The 18653-nt window shown below is 39.2% G+C and overlaps 2 protein-coding genes and 1 long non-coding RNA gene across 6 annotated transcripts in view; 2 read left to right on the top strand and 1 right to left on the bottom strand.

The window, feature by feature from the left end:
* neto1l (neuropilin (NRP) and tolloid (TLL)-like 1, like) overlaps positions 1 to 15870 on the top strand; it is a 70401-nt gene extending 54531 nt beyond the window's left edge. Inside the window, exons 7-12 of one of the 3 annotated variants that reach the window (XM_086192310.1) lie at positions 94 to 176; positions 1649 to 1794; positions 8342 to 8455; positions 10431 to 11058; positions 11933 to 12007; positions 12844 to 15870. In XM_086192310.1, the coding sequence (XP_086048436.1) occupies positions 94 to 176; positions 1649 to 1794; positions 8342 to 8455; positions 10431 to 11058; positions 11933 to 11993 (1032 nt within the window). In that variant the 3' untranslated portion in view covers positions 11994 to 12007; positions 12844 to 15870. The remainder of the gene's footprint in view (positions 1 to 93; positions 177 to 1648; positions 1795 to 8341; positions 8456 to 10430; positions 11059 to 11932; positions 12008 to 12843) is intronic. The other 2 variants (XM_086192309.1, XM_086192311.1) reach the window with 2 other exon arrangements.
* The window catches only part of LOC147241632 (uncharacterized), a 79087-nt gene extending 62411 nt beyond the window's left edge, over positions 1 to 16676 (bottom strand). Inside the window, exons 1-3 of one of the 2 annotated variants that reach the window (XR_015111082.1) lie at positions 16495 to 16676; positions 15432 to 15509; positions 15002 to 15314 (exon numbers count right to left, since the gene is read on the bottom strand). This is a non-coding gene — a long non-coding RNA (uncharacterized LOC147241632). Of the gene's footprint in view, positions 1 to 15001; positions 15315 to 15431; positions 15510 to 16494 lie in introns of those variants that run through there. The other variant, XR_015111083.1, reaches the window with a different exon arrangement.
* Positions 16086 to 18635, top strand: timm21 (translocase of inner mitochondrial membrane 21). The gene is made up of 6 exons (XM_086192314.1): positions 16086 to 16667; positions 17408 to 17470; positions 17545 to 17642; positions 17833 to 17906; positions 18138 to 18243; positions 18388 to 18635. The coding sequence occupies exons 1-6, from the start codon at positions 16346 to 16348 to the stop codon at positions 18478 to 18480; spliced, it is 756 nt and encodes a 251-aa protein (XP_086048440.1). The 5' UTR covers positions 16086 to 16345; the 3' UTR covers positions 18481 to 18635.
* The last annotated feature ends 18 nt before the right edge of the window (positions 18636 to 18653 follow it).

Genomic DNA, 18653 nt, shown 5'->3' with positions numbered 1-18653 from the left:
CTTGTCACATCTCTAAAATGCCCTCATTTGACCACATCTTTCACTTTGTCCTTCTAATTTCCTTCCTCTCTCCGCCTCTTTTGCATTCAACAGATCTACCTGCGTTTTCTCGACTACGAGATGGCCAATTCCAACGAGTGCAAGCGCAACTTTGTGGCAGTGTACGATGGCGGCAGGTGTGAATATTTAACACTTTCAACTCGAGGAGACAAAAAATGGTGACGGTCGCTTAGCAGTGTCTTTATACACAAGGTGTCATGACTTAAGCTGTGTTATATCATGCAGCAACAGCAACAACTTTTAACTTTGAATGAGTATTCATTATATCCAACAAAATATTGGTTTGCAAAAGTGGTAGCTGAAACTTGTGAACACAGACACTACTGTTTGTACTGCTACTACTGTATAACTGTGAGTGCTCATGTTCTCATTATAACCATTTAGCTTGTTGTCTAGATAGAACAAAAGAAAATTGCTTTAAAAAGTAAAAATCTTCGTTCTCATCATCTGTAATTTTTTACCGTCGTCCATCCATCCATCGTCATCTTCCGCTTATTCCTACACATTAAGGGTCGCGGGGGGGCTGGAGCCGATCCCAGCGTCATCGGGCGAGAGGCGGGGTACACCCTGGACAGGACGCCAGTCCATCGCCAACATAGAGAGACGAACAACATAGAGAGACGAACAATCATTCACACTCACATTCATACCTACGGTCAATTTAGAGGATCAATCAGACTAGTCCCCAATTGCATGTTTTTGGACTGTGGGAGGAAGCCGGAGTACCCAGAGAGAACCCACGCAGACACGGGGAGAACATGGAGACTCCACACAGAAAGATCCTGTGCTGGAGCTGGGACTCAAACCCGCAACCCTCTTGCTGTGAGGCCACAGTGCTGACCACTGCACCACCGTGCAGCCCTTTTTACCGTCGTCTGGCTGAGAAATTAAAAACATGAATAATAAGCAGATTTGGTTTGACTTTTTGATAGAGGAACTAAAATCACGATTCTGAAACTGAAGAGGGCAGTATACCACTGGATACACTATATTTATTTGGCTATGCTAGCTGTAGCTAAATAGCAGCCGGTTAGCTTAGCTTGGAGCTGACTTGAAGCAAGAAGAGATAGCAAGTCACTGCATCTAGCTTCGATATAGTCCGACAAACATCCCCCTTGGAATTGCAAAAATATTTACATGTTTACAAGTTTTGAGGATTTTTTTTTTCCTTTGAGTAGAGGCAGGATTTCAATTTCTCCTTGTCTCTATGCTAAGCTGAGCTAAGCTAACTGCCAGCTAGGTTTAATCCTCCAACAAAATAGACAGATGACAGCTTCATAAGCAAATGCCACTTTCAAATCAATGATTCATGTTTATCTCAACATACTGACTATTCTCATCGACTTAAAGTGTTGAGATAAGGATGTAATTGAATCATTAACTCTTAACATGCCTGGGACTAAATGAGCTCCCCATCAACATTGTTTGTTATCTTCAGATAATAACAATGTGTTTGAAAGATAAGGGGCTTGATAGATGGACGCAACAATGGCCGCCCTGGGCTTGTTGGAGGATTATTGAGACGCACAGCAGATGTTACTCGATATGAAAAATATAACGATTCTTATCTTTTTCTGTCTCATTTTAGTTCAGTGGAAGATCTGAAGAGCAAGTACTGCTCCACAGTGGCTAACGACCTTATGCTGGTTTCCACACTGGGCGTCATCCGTATGTGGGCAGACGAGGCCAGCCGCAAAAGTCGCTTCCGAATCCTTTTCACGACTTACCAAGAACGTAAGAAGAACACTACACACCTGCTTTTATGGGCTCTCTATTGCAACATGGCCTAATGAAGGAAACTGATTGGTCCCAAAACAAAAGAGGATGGATGGCAAAGTGTAAGCGCAGTGACCATGTTTAGCTGTGTTACATCAGATGCTGTTTTGTAGGAAAGAGGCAGCCAGAGGCTTCCATTTAGTTTTATGGCCATTTAAATGGCAGCAAGCAGGAACCCAGGGAATATGATTTCTGTTACAGGGACTATTCCCTGTGTGTGATTGTGGGGATGGCAGCACCGGTGGAATTGAGCTAAACTGCAGCACATTTGTAGGTGGAAAGAAAAAAAAATGGAGAAAACAAAAAAGGGACTAAGCCTGCGACAAAGAATATGAGGATGAGCAATAGTGTGCTTGCACCTACTCCTTTTCTTTGAGCGGGAACACCAGGGAAAGCACAAAGATGGTCTGAGGCTTTAGAACATGTCATTCATTGCCTATTCATACTAAAGATACACACACACACACACACACACACACACACACACACACACACACACACACACCTCTGCCTTTCTGGTGAAGACCTGCATTGACATAAAGATAATTGGCTATTTCATCTGCATTTATCCTGAAGACAAAAGTAAAACAGCAGAGGTTTAGTGAGAATATTAACTCCAAAGTGATCCACATGCAAGATGCAATAACTTTGCATGTCTGCATGGAGTTCTACCTTGTGCTCTAGTCTTCTCTCACCCCCCCCCCCCCCCAAAGACTTGTATGTTAATAATACTCCTGCAGTAATGGTCCCCACTGCAGAGGATACATTTCCCTATATAAAGAGACTTCTCCCTCCTCTTAACTACATAATCCACGACATTAATGGTACAATAAACCATTTATTAAGCATTTAAAGTTCAAAATGCTAAATACATCAGTATTACTGAACCCTCATTTAAATCCCTCCTTATGCCAGAATATGTTATGAAGAAATAATGAATAGTAGAAAAAAGGATGCACCTGGAGTTTAAAAGGGAGTTGAATTTGCCTTGCCTTCATGCTGCAGGGTAAATTGGAGAAATACGTCCACACATTCACACACAGATACACACTCAAACATAGATGATGATGTTGATGCTCCATTTACCAACAGAATGTGGGCATTTATTCTTATTTCACATGAATTTTCTAACAATATCATGTCGTGACTATAGCTGATCCAGAAGACATGTAGTATCAACAGATTTGTTTGTGTTGTCAAGTCAGCATCCCTTTTGTAAGGCCTTTTTCACCAAGCAGAGCCAGGATGTGCGGTTGCCGGGGCAACGCTTCTGCCTAAGTCACTCAGGCAATCCCCCCGCCAGACCACAGCCTTTCGAGCAGCATCCACCACTATTTAGCAGCAATGCGGCCAACGCTGTCAACAGTGAATGCTGAGGTGCAAAGGACCTCTGAGATTCAATCGGCGCTCCTCATGCACGTGATTCAAATATAATAAACACACTATAATGAAGCGCATTTCAATGCGTGTTGTCATTTGTTTACATAAGAACAGGGGAGCTGGATTAGCATGTGAATGATAAAGACAATATTAAGTTACATGGTGTGATCAGATATGTTAATGGTTTTCACTCACTCGTGTCCATTATTTAGTTTAATTATGACACAACACTTAGGTACATCCTGCTGATTTCATTATGTAAAACTGTTTTTTTTTTTAATAAAAAGCCATAATTACCAATTATGAAATGACACAATTACACTTATTTGCAATATTAGTGCTGCTTTAAATACAGCCATTTGACTAGATCTCTTCATGAGGCTAATTTTAGAAATCTCAGTAAAATATCATGATGTCTGTCTATGAAAGCTTCCCGTCAGAGTGCCTCTTGACTTTCTAAGAGAAAATAACACCTTTGTGAGTTTAGTACTGAAAAGACCAATACTGAGTATAAAAAGTACTCGTTCACGATGAGAGGCAAGTATTGTCATTGAGTATTCCATCCATCCATTTTCTACGGCTTATCCTGTTAAGGGGGGCGGAGCCTATCCCGGTAGCCTTCGGGTGAGAGGGTTCACCCTGGACAGGTCACCAGTCCATCACCGAGCCAACACATAGAGACAGACAACCATTCACACTCACAGTCACACCTACAGTCAATTTAGAGTATCAATCAGCCTCGTCCTCTCTTGATGTCTTTGGACTGTGGGAGGAAGCTGGAGTACCAGAGAGAACCCACACAGGAACAGGGAGAACATGCAGACTCACACAGAAAGATCCCGTGCTGGAGCCGGGACTCAAACCCAGAACCTTCTTGTTGTGAGGAGACAGTGCTGACCACTGCACCACCGTGCCGCCCCCATTGGGTATTCATTGGTTTTAATAAAACAAAATCTCTGTGCTGAAGAAGAAATACTGCAATAATCTAAAAGATATGCTTGAAAAAATGAAGTCTGACTTTAGTTTTTCGATACACCCCCATGGGACCAAAGCAGCCTCTGTTAATGACTGTGCATATATACACATGAGATCAATGCATAAATAAGTCACACAGTTAATGTTGGAAATTTAAAGTGATGCGCTAGTGGTAGTAAAACACGATAATATTGTGTTTTCAATTCAATGTTGTGTTCATTTCACAGATTTTGACAAATGAGATGAAGCGCAAAGTGCATAGTCTTAGTTTAGAAGCCTATTTAGCAAAAACACACACGTACACATTTCAGCCAACACTTTCTTATATGTTCATTTGTTCTTGAACATTACAGGACTTTTCAGCCATAAATTTAGTCTTACAGGCAGGATTCAAAGTAACTCCTTGCTCCTGACATCTACTGTGTACCTCTTGTAATGTCCTTAAAAGCCTGGGTGATGAATGTTACAATAGATGTCAGGAGCAAGGAGTTACAAAAAGGCTTTGCTTCTTGCCTGTAAGACAAAATTGAGGGTTTAAAAAAGGCCTAGGTGTTTAAGAACATTTCTGTTACAAGTGAACTCACTGACTTTGCAGCTTATATGACAGTTACTTTCCTAAACCTTTATGTTTGTTCACAGCTGCTCATTCCCAGTGGGACCAGCAGCTCTTAGAGAACCATTCACAGCTGCTGACTCCCAGCGAGATGCTCTGATGAGGAGGGGAATGTTTCCAAACCGCCACCCTTATCATCTGTGCAGTGTTAATACCTGCACATACAACTAATGTTGCTCTGTGTTTCAGGTTTAGGGACACACACACACACACACACACACACACACACACACACACACACACACACACACACACACACCTCTGCAAAGCTACAGTGTCAGATTATGGATGTGAAGTCTAAGAAAGTGAAGCCTATCTTTACAAAAAAAAAGGGGGGGGGGAGGCAATTATGTCGTGGGTGATAAATGTGCTTGTGTGACACCTCAGCTGTCAGCATTGTTGCAGCCCATCAAGTGAGACCCATCTCTGGGGTTGCAGATGGAAATTTCCTCTGGCTTCACACATCACATCTTGTTTCCCACAAATCTCATTTACTGTATGCATGAAAGCACTGGAGAACAACACAGTCCAATCTTGTCTGCCAACGTATGGAGTTTTGCTTAGATTAGATTGCATTTGTCTGTGTGTACCTGTTATATTGGATGCTTTTTTTTTTCTTTTAAAGAAAACTGTACATATATTAGACTGTTGTGATATATGAATAGATAGTTGGATGATGACAGGTTTTGGGGGGAAAAAAGATTTTGTGTGTTGATTAGAAAAGTGGTCAGTGTCGTCTGAGACAAATATTGAATGGATGTGACAAATCCCAGGAAAGTGAATTGACTTCCACGCTATAGGACCCAGTGAAACACTTACATAAACAAATGATATTAAGACATTTCTGTAGCCTCACAGTTGCTAAATTTGTGCTTTCAAAAAAGGTTTGAGAAAAAGATAATAACTGCAAGCACAATACAGCTCAAAGCATGAAAGACTGTGGTGCAAATATCAGTAAAAACACAATAGCTGACTTAAGTTCAGCTTGTAGATGTCTTCAGGCACTCAGCAAACACGTGAAGTTTGAAAGAGATCTGAACATTAGTCCAGTGGTTACAGTTGAAGATTCTATGGCGAAATATCAAAATTAGCCGCCTCGCCACAGTAACGCTCCTTAATGACAACTCAGTCTTCAATCTGTCCCTGAGCTCTTGATGTTTTTGACCAAATTTGAAACGAATCTGATCAACCCACAAGGAGTACATCAGCGTAAAAAAAAAAAATGAATAAATAAAAAAAACCCTCGTAATTTCCTGCCCCAAAAAACATGTAATGGGCTCTTCCTCAGCTCTGCCGAGTTTGGTGAAAATGAGCCTCTTTTGCATAATCCTGCTGACAGATTAAAAAAAGAAGAAAAAAATCACCCAAAACATGATCCCCTTAGCAGAGGTAAATATTAGGACAAACAGATATAATTACATGAATCATGATCCCCTAAACAAAATTACACCACTTCAAAAAAAACCAAAAAAACCAAAACATGGACAAAATGATTATTTGATTTAAAACAATCCGGAATGTGTGCTGCCTCTTCACTGCATTAGCCTCCCTCCTCTTGAAGCCCCCCACCCCCCCACAGAGACTATTTTCATGAGCCACTCATTTAGGAGTTAATTTATGCCTCCAGCAGTGACTAGGAATGTTTATGTGTGGGCAAAAGGGCACTTTTATTACAGAATGTCTTGGAACTAATTTCACAGGAGATTAGTGTGGATCCCACTCTGGTCTCAGTGTGCAGTGGGTTTTTTTTGGGGGGGGGGGGGTATTAGAAAAGAGAATTCAGCAGGAAAGAGATATGGACTGGGCTCCCTCTGCTGGTTGTTAATGGTAAAGTGTTGGCTTATGAAAGAAGAGGAAGAAATGCTGACAAAGGCCCACACAGGATGGGATGGAGAAAAAGAAAAGGAGATATAGATAAGTCATTCTAATTTGGTGTGTTATTACTCACTTGGGAGAAGAACTGGGATGAAAACAGCCATACATCACAGTTGTTATACTGTCAAATAGTCCCCAGTTATATGCCATAGCTCTGGCAGGCTGCTCTAGTAGCCAGTGCCAGAGTTGTGTATGGCTGCCCGGGAGTGGTGAGAGATAAAGAAGGAGAGAGAGAAACACAGAGATCAAGCTAAGCTATGCAGAGGCGTCATATCTCTGTGACGAAATAAGCAACTTCCTGAACATTCAGAAATTAAAAATAGTACTGAATATCTGTACTCCCACATACAAAGCTGCGTATAAGAGATGCTCTGTACAATACCAGTGTTTTTATAATCCGTATTTGTTGTTGGAGAAGAAGTATTGATGTCATCGATGTTTATTTGTAATTCCTGTGGACAGGAAAAGAGGTGAATTGTACTTCTTTGTAATATATACTGAAGTGAGATACATGACATTCGTCTCTGCTTTGTGAGGTTAACAGAGGGTTTGTGTGGCTGTAGCAATGCTTGTAAAACTATTAAGCGGTTATTTCCCAAAGAAGATTCTTTAAGAGCAGCCGGGGCAAAAGTACACACATTCACTACTCAAGAAGAGGCACAGATACTATTGTAAAAAATACAATGAAAAGGTACTAACCAGTACTGATATTTACTCAGGTAAAAGCAAAGAACTACAGGCTCTGAAATGTACTCAAAGTCGATAGTATTGAGCCTGTGTATAATGGAACCTACTTAAAATGTTGGGAGAAAAAGCTGTCAGATAAATAATCATGTAAAGTACCAAAATTGAAAAAAGTACATTTGTGAGGTGTTTTGCTACTTCCCAGTTTTGCCTGTGAATACGTGGAAATGTGTCACTGAACTTGATGTATTGTATATATTAAACTGGAATATTTTTTGGTACATATTAAAATGGGCAATTTCAAAAACCACCTTTAAAATTGTGATTATATTCCATATTATTGTCAATTGTACATCTTTGGTTGGATGATTTTGCTCCACCCATAGATGGCTGCTGCACCTGCCTCACTGCCTGAGTCCACAATCGGGGTTCTGATTTTTGATTCCACCAGTTTCAATCAATTCCCAGACTGATTGTTAGTGGCAGGTGTCGGATGGGTCTTGTATTTTGAGGAAATGCCTCTCGCTCGGTTTTAGATGCAGGTTGACAAAAGCACTGTGAACAAATAAACATTTTTGAAAAAAGAAAAAAAAAGACAATTTGTTTTGTATTTGTTGTGTGTGCAGATGACGTTAAAATGTCACAGCAGACACATCCACACACGCAGTATACAAAAACACACACACACACACATTCCAAGAAGTTAATTCATACACGTCTATGCAAATTGCAGGGGTATTTTCAAGGGAAGTGATCTAATTTGATTAATGCTCATCCAAATGGATTCCCACAAAGTCTGGAAAACTGGAAACTTTGCCTATGCTGTAATGAAGATGCTGACTTGAGGCACTGGCATATCTTGACAGATTTTGTTAATAACGGTGGAGATTTTCTGTTAAAAACTAGTTAATAATGGAGGAAGTTAAAGTTCTTTAGTCTCTTCTCTGTGGAATAACCGTTTTATTAAATGTCTTTCAGCTCCTTGTGATGCAGATGCCTTCTTCTGTCACAGTAACATGTGCATAAACAACACGCTGGTGTGCAACGGAATGCAGAACTGTGTCTACCCATGGGATGAGAATCAGTGTAAAGGTGAGATATCATATTTTGGTCTCATCATTCGTCATCGTTTATAGAAACTAATCTTTAACATGGAGGTGAGACAAGAAGAGCTTCAAAGGTATAGTATGTAACATTTCAGCATTGAAACGTCCATGGAAGTCTTTTGCAGCGCTATATTTACATCATCCCATCCGTTTCAAACAGTCTTCACACATCGAAAATCTGTATTTTGATTCAAGTTGTGGTGCATTTTATGTTTGCCAATTCATGGTGTCAGAATCCTTGTAGCCTCCGAGCTAACATGTAATGCTACAATGCAGTACAGTGTTTCTGTGAGGTGTTTTTTTTTTTTTTTTTTTTACTATGACACTTTTGCAGCTCAGGTAACATTTCAGGATACAATTTACCATTTGCCGTTAGCAAGGGTAGCTATATGGTTAGTGGACTTGTCAAATGGTAAGCTAGCAAGTTAGAGTTCAGAATCAGAATCAGATACAGAATACTTTATTCATCCCCCAAGGAAAATTGTGTTACAGTAGCTAATGTAGTGTGAGAGTCCCATGTCCTTGTTGGTCTCTCCATATTTTATGCATTAAACATACTCACGGCCTTCCCACACATGTATTTGCATGACTAGGGCAATAGGGATTTCTCCTGCAACTCCCCTTTGCTCTGAGCAGTCATGCACTTCCTCAAAACCTCAGTGGGAAAGGTGCTCAATACAAAAATCAATAAAGGATATCTGTACACTGGAATCAAAGCCCTCTTTTCTTTTAATAAGCTATGGTTCAACTAACTTGGTAGGTCAAATACAATCACTTGAATCCAAGCAAACACACACACACACACACACACACACACACACACACACACACACTGTATCTCCACGTAGATAACTCAGATCTCAGGTCTATACTGTAGCCATCCTGATCCTTCTCGCATTGCAAATCCCTCATCAGTAAATGCAACATATTTTTGACGATCTGTTGGGCTAACCTTACAGAAAAAATACATTATTCCCTATTTTTCCCCTTCCCTAAATCAGATAGAGCCATGTCTGTGTGTTCTACCAAAGTACTTTAACTTGTTCAAACTTTTAGTGGAACCAGTGACTTGTGTCATGGCCTATTCCACAGTTTCCAACCTAATCCGTGTTTGAAATTGTGCAGAACTCAACGAGACGAGGCCATGTTTCTTATTCTTTTACTCCGTCTTTTACTTGCTCTCCGCTCTAGTAATGCAGAGCTGCTGCATTGCCCACATTTGTCCTCATTAGTGGTAAAATGTCAAGATTTGTTCCTTTCTCCTTTACGCTTCTGAATGTAACCATTTACTGTCATCGAGGCCCAGTGTACTGCTGTGCCATAAGTTCATTCAGCATTTAAATGTCACACATCTCCCAGCAGATTTTCCTTGCTACACACAGTTAGTCTCTGCTACTTTTTTGTGGTTTCTCTTTCTCTTATGATAGATAGCTAGATAGCTAGATAGAAATATAGATAGTCTCATGAAAGTCATGGCATCAACTTTATACATGATAAGGCCCATTTGGTTGTCACATGTAAGTTCGTTAAATGTTACGATATGCCTACATTGCCCAGCATAGAGCTATTACATTCCGCTTTACAGGAAAGAAACACAAAATAATGCACTTAAATGCACTTATTTTTTTATAGCAACTATTTAAAGGTTGCTGTTACATGCAGGTCTCTGCTGCTAAAGTATGTCTTTCAGACGACAAGATGCAGTGAATAAAAAAAAAATCCATTCTACGGTCTTTTATTTAACAGTGGGAAATGTAAGCAAATTTCATATGTTGTGATACTATGAAATCTCAAGAGTAAAGGTAGTGCAACATGGACAGTTGCTGTTTTGGTGAGCAGTTGTAGTTCTGTTGGAAACATTGAAATGCGTTTTGTTTTCTAAACTGATAATCATGATGTGTATTTCATGATAGTTGTATTATTCTAAACTACACTCCCCTCTGTCTCTCTACCCTGTATAGAGAAGAGGAAAGCCAACATCCTGGACAACCTGAACAACACAAACGGGACCATCATTGGTGTCACTTGTTGCATCGTCCTCATCCTCCTCATCGTCTCTGTCATTGTCCAGATCAAACAGCCACGAAAAAAGTACATCTTGCGGCGTGAGGACTTTGACCCCACAATGTTTCAAGAGGTCTTTGAGCCGCCTCACTACGAGTTGTGTACTTTACGGAGCGCCACCACAGCCGCGGCAGCCTCAGCAGACTTAGTCGACCTGGCGGAAGACTTTGAGAACTACCACGCCCTTCGCCGTGCCTCCTCACGCTGCATCCACGATCACCACTGTGGTTCATCCTCCAACCCAGGCTCAGCCCATATATCCCAGCTGTCACTCAGTGGGCGAGGAAGCCGAGGAAACTTGAGTGCACGTGACGCTGCAGCCGCCACTCTACTCACGGACCTTCCGCAGCCGCCAATGGCAGTGCGGCCCTTGCTGCCGCCTACAGGAAACCGCAGGAGCATCTTGGTCATGAAGCACAGCTACTCACAAGAAGCAGCGGACAATGGATGCGACCTGGACGACGACCTGGAAGAAGTTCCCACCACCAGCCACCGGCTTTCACGCCACGAAAAGGCAGTACAGCGGTCAGTATCCATAGATTTCTGATGACAGACGAGCAGCAACTCTAAATTTATACGGAGATGTTTGAGATGCTTGTGGGGATATTCATTTATTTATTTTTTGTTTTGTTTCCCCCTCTGTTAGCTTTGTTCTTCCCCCTCCTCTCATTATATTTCTATATTACAAGTTTCTTTTTTTTCGCATTGACCCTCATTCTTCCGTTTCTTTCTGTTATATTTTCTTTCGAATTTTCACAAATAGCTAAATTATAATCGTAATTTCTGCTCCATTTTGCATGCTCATCCGTGAACATGTAAATTCCCCTTGCTAGGATTCCACAAATTATAATTTATAGCCTACATTTAAATAACTGCTGGGTTGGTAAAGCTAAAACCGACATCATTTTTTTAAGCACATGTGAATTCTCTAATCGGTCTTATTCTGACTGTCAAGACAAGGGCTTGAATCAGTGCCTGATATTAATCCATGATGACCTTCATTGATATGAATGCAAAAAAAATCTAATATGCATTTAATCAATCAAATATGCATTTGTTTCCTCAATTTTATGGGTAAAAAAATGGCTTCAATTCACCGTAGTTTGACATTTTGGCATGACTTTTTAAAAAAATGTTATATATTCTGTGTACTTTATTGCTTGAAAAGTAACGGTTGGAGTTACAAATACATTTTGGGCGTGCAAATTAAGTCTCCTGCATGCACTGTTCGGCGTTCCAGAGTGCTCTTGACTGTTTTAGTAGTTTTTCTATGAGTCTGCATGCGAAGCTCCTACAGACTTTACAAAGACATTGATTGCTGTTATGTAGCACAGTATGCATTCTGACCTCTCTATGCAAAATGAATCTGATATTAAATGAAAGAGCCGTGACATTTCAGGTTCTGCCTCATTGGCTCTTTGAGCAAACATGAATCAGAGTACAACACAACTAGGGTCTAAGAGACAATCTCAAGGTAAGCACCCTTATCCAACAATCAACATCTTTACATGTTGTTGTGTAGTCATCATTTGCCCTGTTATGAATCTTATTTTTTTTTCTCTTTTTTTGTGATTATTGCGCAGGCTCATATTTTTCTTTTTTTTTTGTGTAACTGTTTATTCTTCCGCCAAGATGGTTTTCTTGCTTGCAGCCATCTTGCCCTCCTAGTGAGTTTATTTTAAAGTGTCTGTGATGCTCAAGTTTACTGTATGTTCTCCGGAGGACATACATTGTGTTTCTCAGTGGATATTTGTTAGCATGGACTTTTTCCGCCCCCACCCCCATCATCTTAAGTTGAATCAAAATGTTTTTTTCACTACTCTCCTCATAGCACAAAAGGGATGTCAGTAATGTAAAAACAATCCCACTTAACATCAGTGGGGTTTTTCTGCACTTACTTAACCTACACATAAAGGAAAGCACATTTAAATATCCCATTCATGTCTACATTTATGCAGAATTCCTCTGTAGTTTTTGCATGTTTTATGTCTTTTGTACATTTGATTTTTGTACTTGGTTAATTGTGAAGTTTTTTGGTTTTGTTTTGCTTTTGTGTAACATTTCATGTGTACGCTCCAAGATCATGAGGCTGCTCTGAACACAATATATTACATTCACCTGTAACTAACTTGATGATTTGAGGAGCGCTTCTTATTTAGTCATGGAGTAGAAGGTCACATGACCTTTAATGGCGCAGTCACATTAAGTGCTACCTATCGTTTTGTCATTAAGTGTGAATACTGTTCTGTCCTGTTGTGTGTACGTGTGTGCTTATGTTCTACATTATGTTGCATTGTCTCCATCATGTAGACTTCTTGAGAATAGTGCAATCCTGGATCAGTACGAACGGGCGTCACTGAAATATGAAAAAGTGGAGCGGGGATTTACACCAGCATGAGGCTGATGATGATGATGATGATGATGATGAAGGGACACTTTGACGAAAAAAGGATATTAAACATGTATTTATGAGCAAAGATGATGAACATAAAGGACTAGAGGAAAACACTCCACCTGGAAAGTTTTGAGAACTAGTCTGCTCTTCTGTGTGCACCGTAGTTAGTACCAATTCTTGTTTTGTTTTTTGTGTCATGGAAAGAAAGCTATGGACCATTTAAATTACTATTCACAACTTTACATTTGCCAGAAACATGTCCTTTCACTGTCATAGACTCCTCACCGGCAACAAAATGTAACATTTCACTTTTAAAGCATGCTTTTTTTTTAAAAAAAATAACTAGCGTCCATATTATGATTTTAGAATAATTTTAGATGCTTGCAATGTCAAATTTAGGAAAAAAAATATTTCTTTTTTAATAATAAAATTGGAATTAATCTCAATCTATTTACTAATATAACTATTTCATGTAATAATGACCAAAACAAGTTTAATTTGTATAACCAAGGCCCAGTTGTATGGCTTCTGCATGCTTCTTCAATACCCATTTAAGAATTAACATACTAACATTAAACTAAGGGCCCCATCTACTAATACATTAGGATATCAGAAGAGTGGGGAAAAAGCACCTTTGAAATTAACTGTACTGCATGCTTAGCAAAATCACTAGAGAACGGCACAAATAATTTTCAGTTTTTTTAATTTGACCATAGACTAACAGTTTGGGTTAGGGTTCTACTTCTTCTTCTTCTACTGTAGAAGCTTAATATCTTTGTATTAGACCAGACTTTTCTACTAAGGCAAATTGAAACGCTGATTTTTAAAATTATTCAGATTATTTTTCAGGCCTGGTTTTACTGATGCTTTGTAAAAAAAATCTAAAAAAAAAAAAAAACTAAAAAAAAAACCCCAAAACAATAAAGCTTCACTTTACCTCTTTGTTTTACTGACTTCCGGTCAATAGTTCCTCTCTCTACCAATCGATGTGTCATCAGACTGTCAACACACACCTTCCGTGTCCCTCGGTTGTGTATTTTTAGATGTTTGTTTTGCTTGATTTGCTTCATGGGAAGATCGGTCTGAATTTTAAGTGCCAGAAACATTTGTTTCAGCTATCAGGGAGAGATAATGAGTTCAAATAATCCAAGACATCAGACGGACAAATTCACTTTACTCGATGTCCCTGTTGTGTATCACCGAATAACACAACTGAAAAACAACCTGCTTCATGTATAGAGAGAAAAGAGAGCACAATGAAACACACGTGCTTGCATATGACATATATTCTTCTTTTTAAATCCAAGGAATTCTTTTCACGTCTGCCAAGGGGGTGATGTAACTGTTGTGTGGTTGTTTGTTCGCAAAATATCTTTGACGCTTACATATAGATTTGGATCAAATTTGGTACATATATAAGTTTACAATTAAATTTCAGATGCCCTCTGGATCAAATTGTAGGTCCTGGAACCTGAGGACTGTCACAAGGTCACTGACATGATACAGATAGTACAGTAGCCGACATGAATGACTTTTGATCCAATCTTTAGAGCCCAAGAACAAAATTTTCTTGATTGAATGGACTGTTCCGATATGACAGTCAAAATGACTTAAGTACTTGAGCATGAAATTCACTGAGGTTTTGTAATTAAAGGGATAACTATCAAGCTGGATCTGTAACCTATTTTTGGTGGTTGGGATGAAAATTTGTGAAGGAACTTTGATGATACTATGTTCTGTATCCAGGTAATCCTCCTTGGCAGAGCGATGTGCTCTGAGTGCTTTTGTCTTCTTACTGTTTCAGTTGTTTGCTATCTTCCGTCTGTGTGTGAACATTTTTATTTTCTGTATTCAAAGCCATACATGTCTTATTTCCATCCATGCTCTCCTCATGTTTATAGTCAAAATTTAGTCTCATATTCCAGCAGAAATTGAATAAAATATTGTTTTCTTTTCTATAAACATATTCCTCTGACATCTCTGTGTTGTCTGTTTCTCTCAAGACTTCCTCATAGGTATTAAAAATGTTCAAAGTAACACACACACACACACACACACACACTCTTTCACTGTGTTTTTCTTTTATTTTTTTTCACTCAGACACCAACGCACACTTAGTCACAAACTCCAGTAAATAGATGGATGCAAACACCTCAGTAATTAAAGTAAAGTGTGAATCAATTCAATGACAAGCAGCTCAGGCAGCAGATGAGAGAAACCCAGAAACAGACTTAAAGTAATAGTGTTTTCATCTCTCTGCAGATACATCAGACAGATGCATCATTCCTCTGCATCTTGCCAAGTTTGACTGCTTTCGGATCTAAAGGTTTCTCTCTCTCCCTTGTGCATCTTGAGTGAACAATGTAGAGTGTTGTGACGAGAAAATCTTAAGAAAAAAAAACAAAAAAGAAAAACAAAAAGGTTTGTGGCGTATGCATCAAGTTTTTTGTTTGTTTGTTTGTTTTTTCCTTTGCTTTGGAACACAGAGGTGCATTATCCCTACCTGTGCTCCACGACTGGCAAGGATTGACGAGCCATGGAACCCTGATCGTTTCAGATAAGGGACTGAAACTTTGGTTTTCTGAAAAACAAAATACCTTTAATGTAAAGTTTTTCATCAAGGGGTACAAAAAAACAATCAGGTTTTTTTAAATGCATTTTCATGATACCACCAGAATATAAAATTCCGTATATCAGCTGCTTTATTGACATTAGATTTCTTTATTCATTTATTTGTGTTATGCCTTTAACAGTAGATGGATGTTTTTACTTACAAATTGACAGGATGTAGGAAACAAAGTGATATTGAATTTCATAAATGGGTGCATATACATGATTCTACTGAACCATCAATTAACCTTTATTTACTCCCACTATGTCTGAGCATTATTATTTATTTGTTTATCTGTCATTAATTGCCTATGCTGTGGTTTTTCCAAAAAAAAATTACTTATTAATTTGATAACACGTTAAGAAAATGCTGGACAGAATGTTTTCAATAAACAAATGTTTACTGATTTTATTGTATGATTCATTTTGTTAGACACTGCATATTTGATATATGATATTACATCAAATATTCTCTCAGAATATTTGTATAAAAGGATATTAAGTCATGTAGTATTTCCTCACCAGGATTTGGTTGTCGCATAAGGAACTCAGTCTCCCATGAGTCGTAGCGGTGGTGCGTGAACCTAGCTTGAACTACGAAGCACGCGCACATCATGTAGCGCACTATGTCATTGTAGGTTTATTAAAGTTATAAGTTGCGTATAAATGTTTTTTTTAACGTAACTATAGGTTATAGGTGTTTCCAGCTTTAGCAAGCAGGTAGCTGTAACTATTAGCACTAAAACGCTGACTTGCTAGCTGTAAGCAACACAGCGTTATCTTAAGCTAACTATAAAGGGCATAAACATGGCTTACACCATGGCTTACTCGCTCATATCTAAAGCCTTAAACCGGAATTTGACACAAACAGCGACACTCTACTTCGCACAGACACGCAAGCTCCCACCGGCTAGCTTCCTAATTCACACACACCGGACGGTGTCAACAGGACTGACCTTCCTGAGAGGAGACGAGGGTCCCGGGCTGAGCTGCTTCCTCCAGTTAAGACGAGGCTTCTCCCTCTACCCAGCGGCCAGGAATCAAGCAAGTCCCGAGGAAAGAGAAGCCAGACACAAATCTGTCTCCAGGTATCAGAGCGGGAGCCCCAGACTTTCAGCTGCACAGAAAGGTGAGCTGCAGATTTGTACATTTGGTCAAAGAAACTGTAGATAAATTTCCATATTTAAGAGTTCCTGAATACACTTGCTAATGCACATGGTACATGTAAAACACAAGGACAGTTCTGCAGTAAACCCTGGAGGATTCTAATGCTCATTGTTAAGAGGAAAGTGATTCATTTTGATTGTCGTTATTAGTGGCTTTATTTTGGATAAACGAATATAACCGTAAGTTTAGTTCATCCTTGTTTAGGTCCACAGACGGGGGAAATCCAGGGATTACAACAGCAAAACAAAAACAAAAAAAATAGAACATCACAACATACATTTTATATCACATGCTTCTTTATTCACAAACAATGTACAAAATAATCTCTAAAATATAGAAATGATGATATCCCAGTTGTACTCGTTTTCACTAAAATACAAAGATGATGAGGTGTTGTGAATTCTCTGGGGAATCGGTTAAAAAAGATATTTCTAAAGTGCCTTTCACACATTATTCACATCAGTAAACCTTTCAAATCATCATTGCAGTTTAGCATTATCTGTATAAATTTTCAACATTCACGCTGCAATTTCCTCAGAAACTTAATGCTCTAGTTTATCAGATGTTACATCCACCAGCAATGTTAAAATTGCTGTAGGCCATGTTGCGATTTCTATTAATTGTGCTGTCCCAATCGATGCATAATTTCTGTAATGTAACATTTTACTGTTTTATCAACCTTAGTTCACAAATCTCTTTCAGTGAAAGATGCCGGCAGAGATTTCACCTACTTGATAGTCGTACTCATCGGGCTTGGAGTGACAGGTGATACAACGCGAGATTTTAAGAGTAATGGTCCCAAATAAACTGATTTCTCATTAAACTGGTGTGTGTTTCAGGTGGCCTGCTCTACGTGGTTTTCCAGGAGCTTTTTTCATCCTCAAGTCCAAATAAAATCTACGGGAAAGCGTACAACAAAGTCAAGTCACACCCTGAGGTAAAGAGAAGGACCTTCATCCTGTCTAAGGAGTTCAGGGTAGCTGTGGATGTATTGTGGATACCCACTTTTACTTGATCCTACATAAGTATTTCCTAGCTACAGTAGGTAAAGCAGTACTGTGATTGTTGAGGTGATTTTCTTTCGAAAATTGAAGATGCCATAAATCCTTTTTTTTTCCTAAACGTAGGTTATTGGTGCCTTCGGAGAGCCGATTAAGTGTTACGGTGAGACGACCCGGCGAGGAAGGAGGCAGCAAGTCAGGTTGGAATTTTAATCCAAGAGTAAACGTCCAGATAATTTATTAATTCTTAGGATATGAGGGCAAATGATGAGCTGCTGTTGCTATGGTAACTACACCTAAGCTGTACGCTTAAAAAAAAAATGACAGTCTAAAATAGTAACATTTAAAGGAGACGAGGATATGTCATAAATTCTGTGCATATCTGTGGGCTGATATTACTGTATTTATATTCTCTGTGTGTGTTTTCCTAGTCATTTGGAGTACCTGAAGGACGGACTCAAGCATATGAGACTTAAGTTTTACATTGAAGGTTCGGAGCCAGGCCTCAAAGGAACCGTGCATTCAGAGTCAAAAGAGGTTGGTGTTAGTACACAGCATCATTTTTGCTGTGTTCAAATACTCTCTAGTGCTTTTGCACAGCCAAGCAGAGACTTCAGTTATAGAATTGAGTGCTAAATGTTGTGTGTTCTTTTAAATACTAAATAATTTGTCCCTTTACAGAATCCTGAGACTGGAAGATACGAGTTTCGTTTCATATTTGTGGACATTGATACCTACCCAAGACGGACCATCATTGTGGAAGATAACCGATAAAAAAAAGACCTCGCACTCAGCTGCTCAGTGGGGACTGGCAAAATATTGTGAATAATTGAAACAGCCGTGTGTTGTTGGACAAATAGCTGATGATGTAAATTCAACATTAATTTGCTGAATAATAAGCTGTTTTATTAAAGAACTCTTACATTTGATTTAAACTTTGCCTATAA

This window comes from Aulostomus chinensis, chromosome 21 (assembly GCF_037954235.1).
Source record: "Aulostomus chinensis isolate RoL2024-O1b breed Wild chromosome 21, RoL_Achi_v1.0, whole genome shotgun sequence".
NCBI lineage: Eukaryota > Metazoa > Chordata > Actinopteri > Syngnathiformes > Aulostomidae > Aulostomus > Aulostomus chinensis.
The sequence above is the reverse complement of the archived record's forward strand: the minus strand, read 5'-3'. Positions and strand labels throughout refer to the sequence as shown.

What these genes read in the sequence shown, in the direction of transcription:
- timm21 (XM_086192314.1), top strand. Translation starts at nt 16,346, where the DNA reads ATGGCTTACACCATGGCTTACTCGCTCATATCTAAAGCCTTAAACCGG. An exon ending in AAGTCAAGTCACACCCTGAG is followed by an intron (nt 17,643 to 17,832) that starts GTAAAGAGAAGG and finishes TCCTAAACGTAG; the next exon opens with GTTATTGGTGCCTTCGGAGA. An exon ending in GGAAGGAGGCAGCAAGTCAG is followed by an intron (nt 17,907 to 18,137) that starts GTTGGAATTTTA and finishes GTGTTTTCCTAG; the next exon opens with TCATTTGGAGTACCTGAAGG.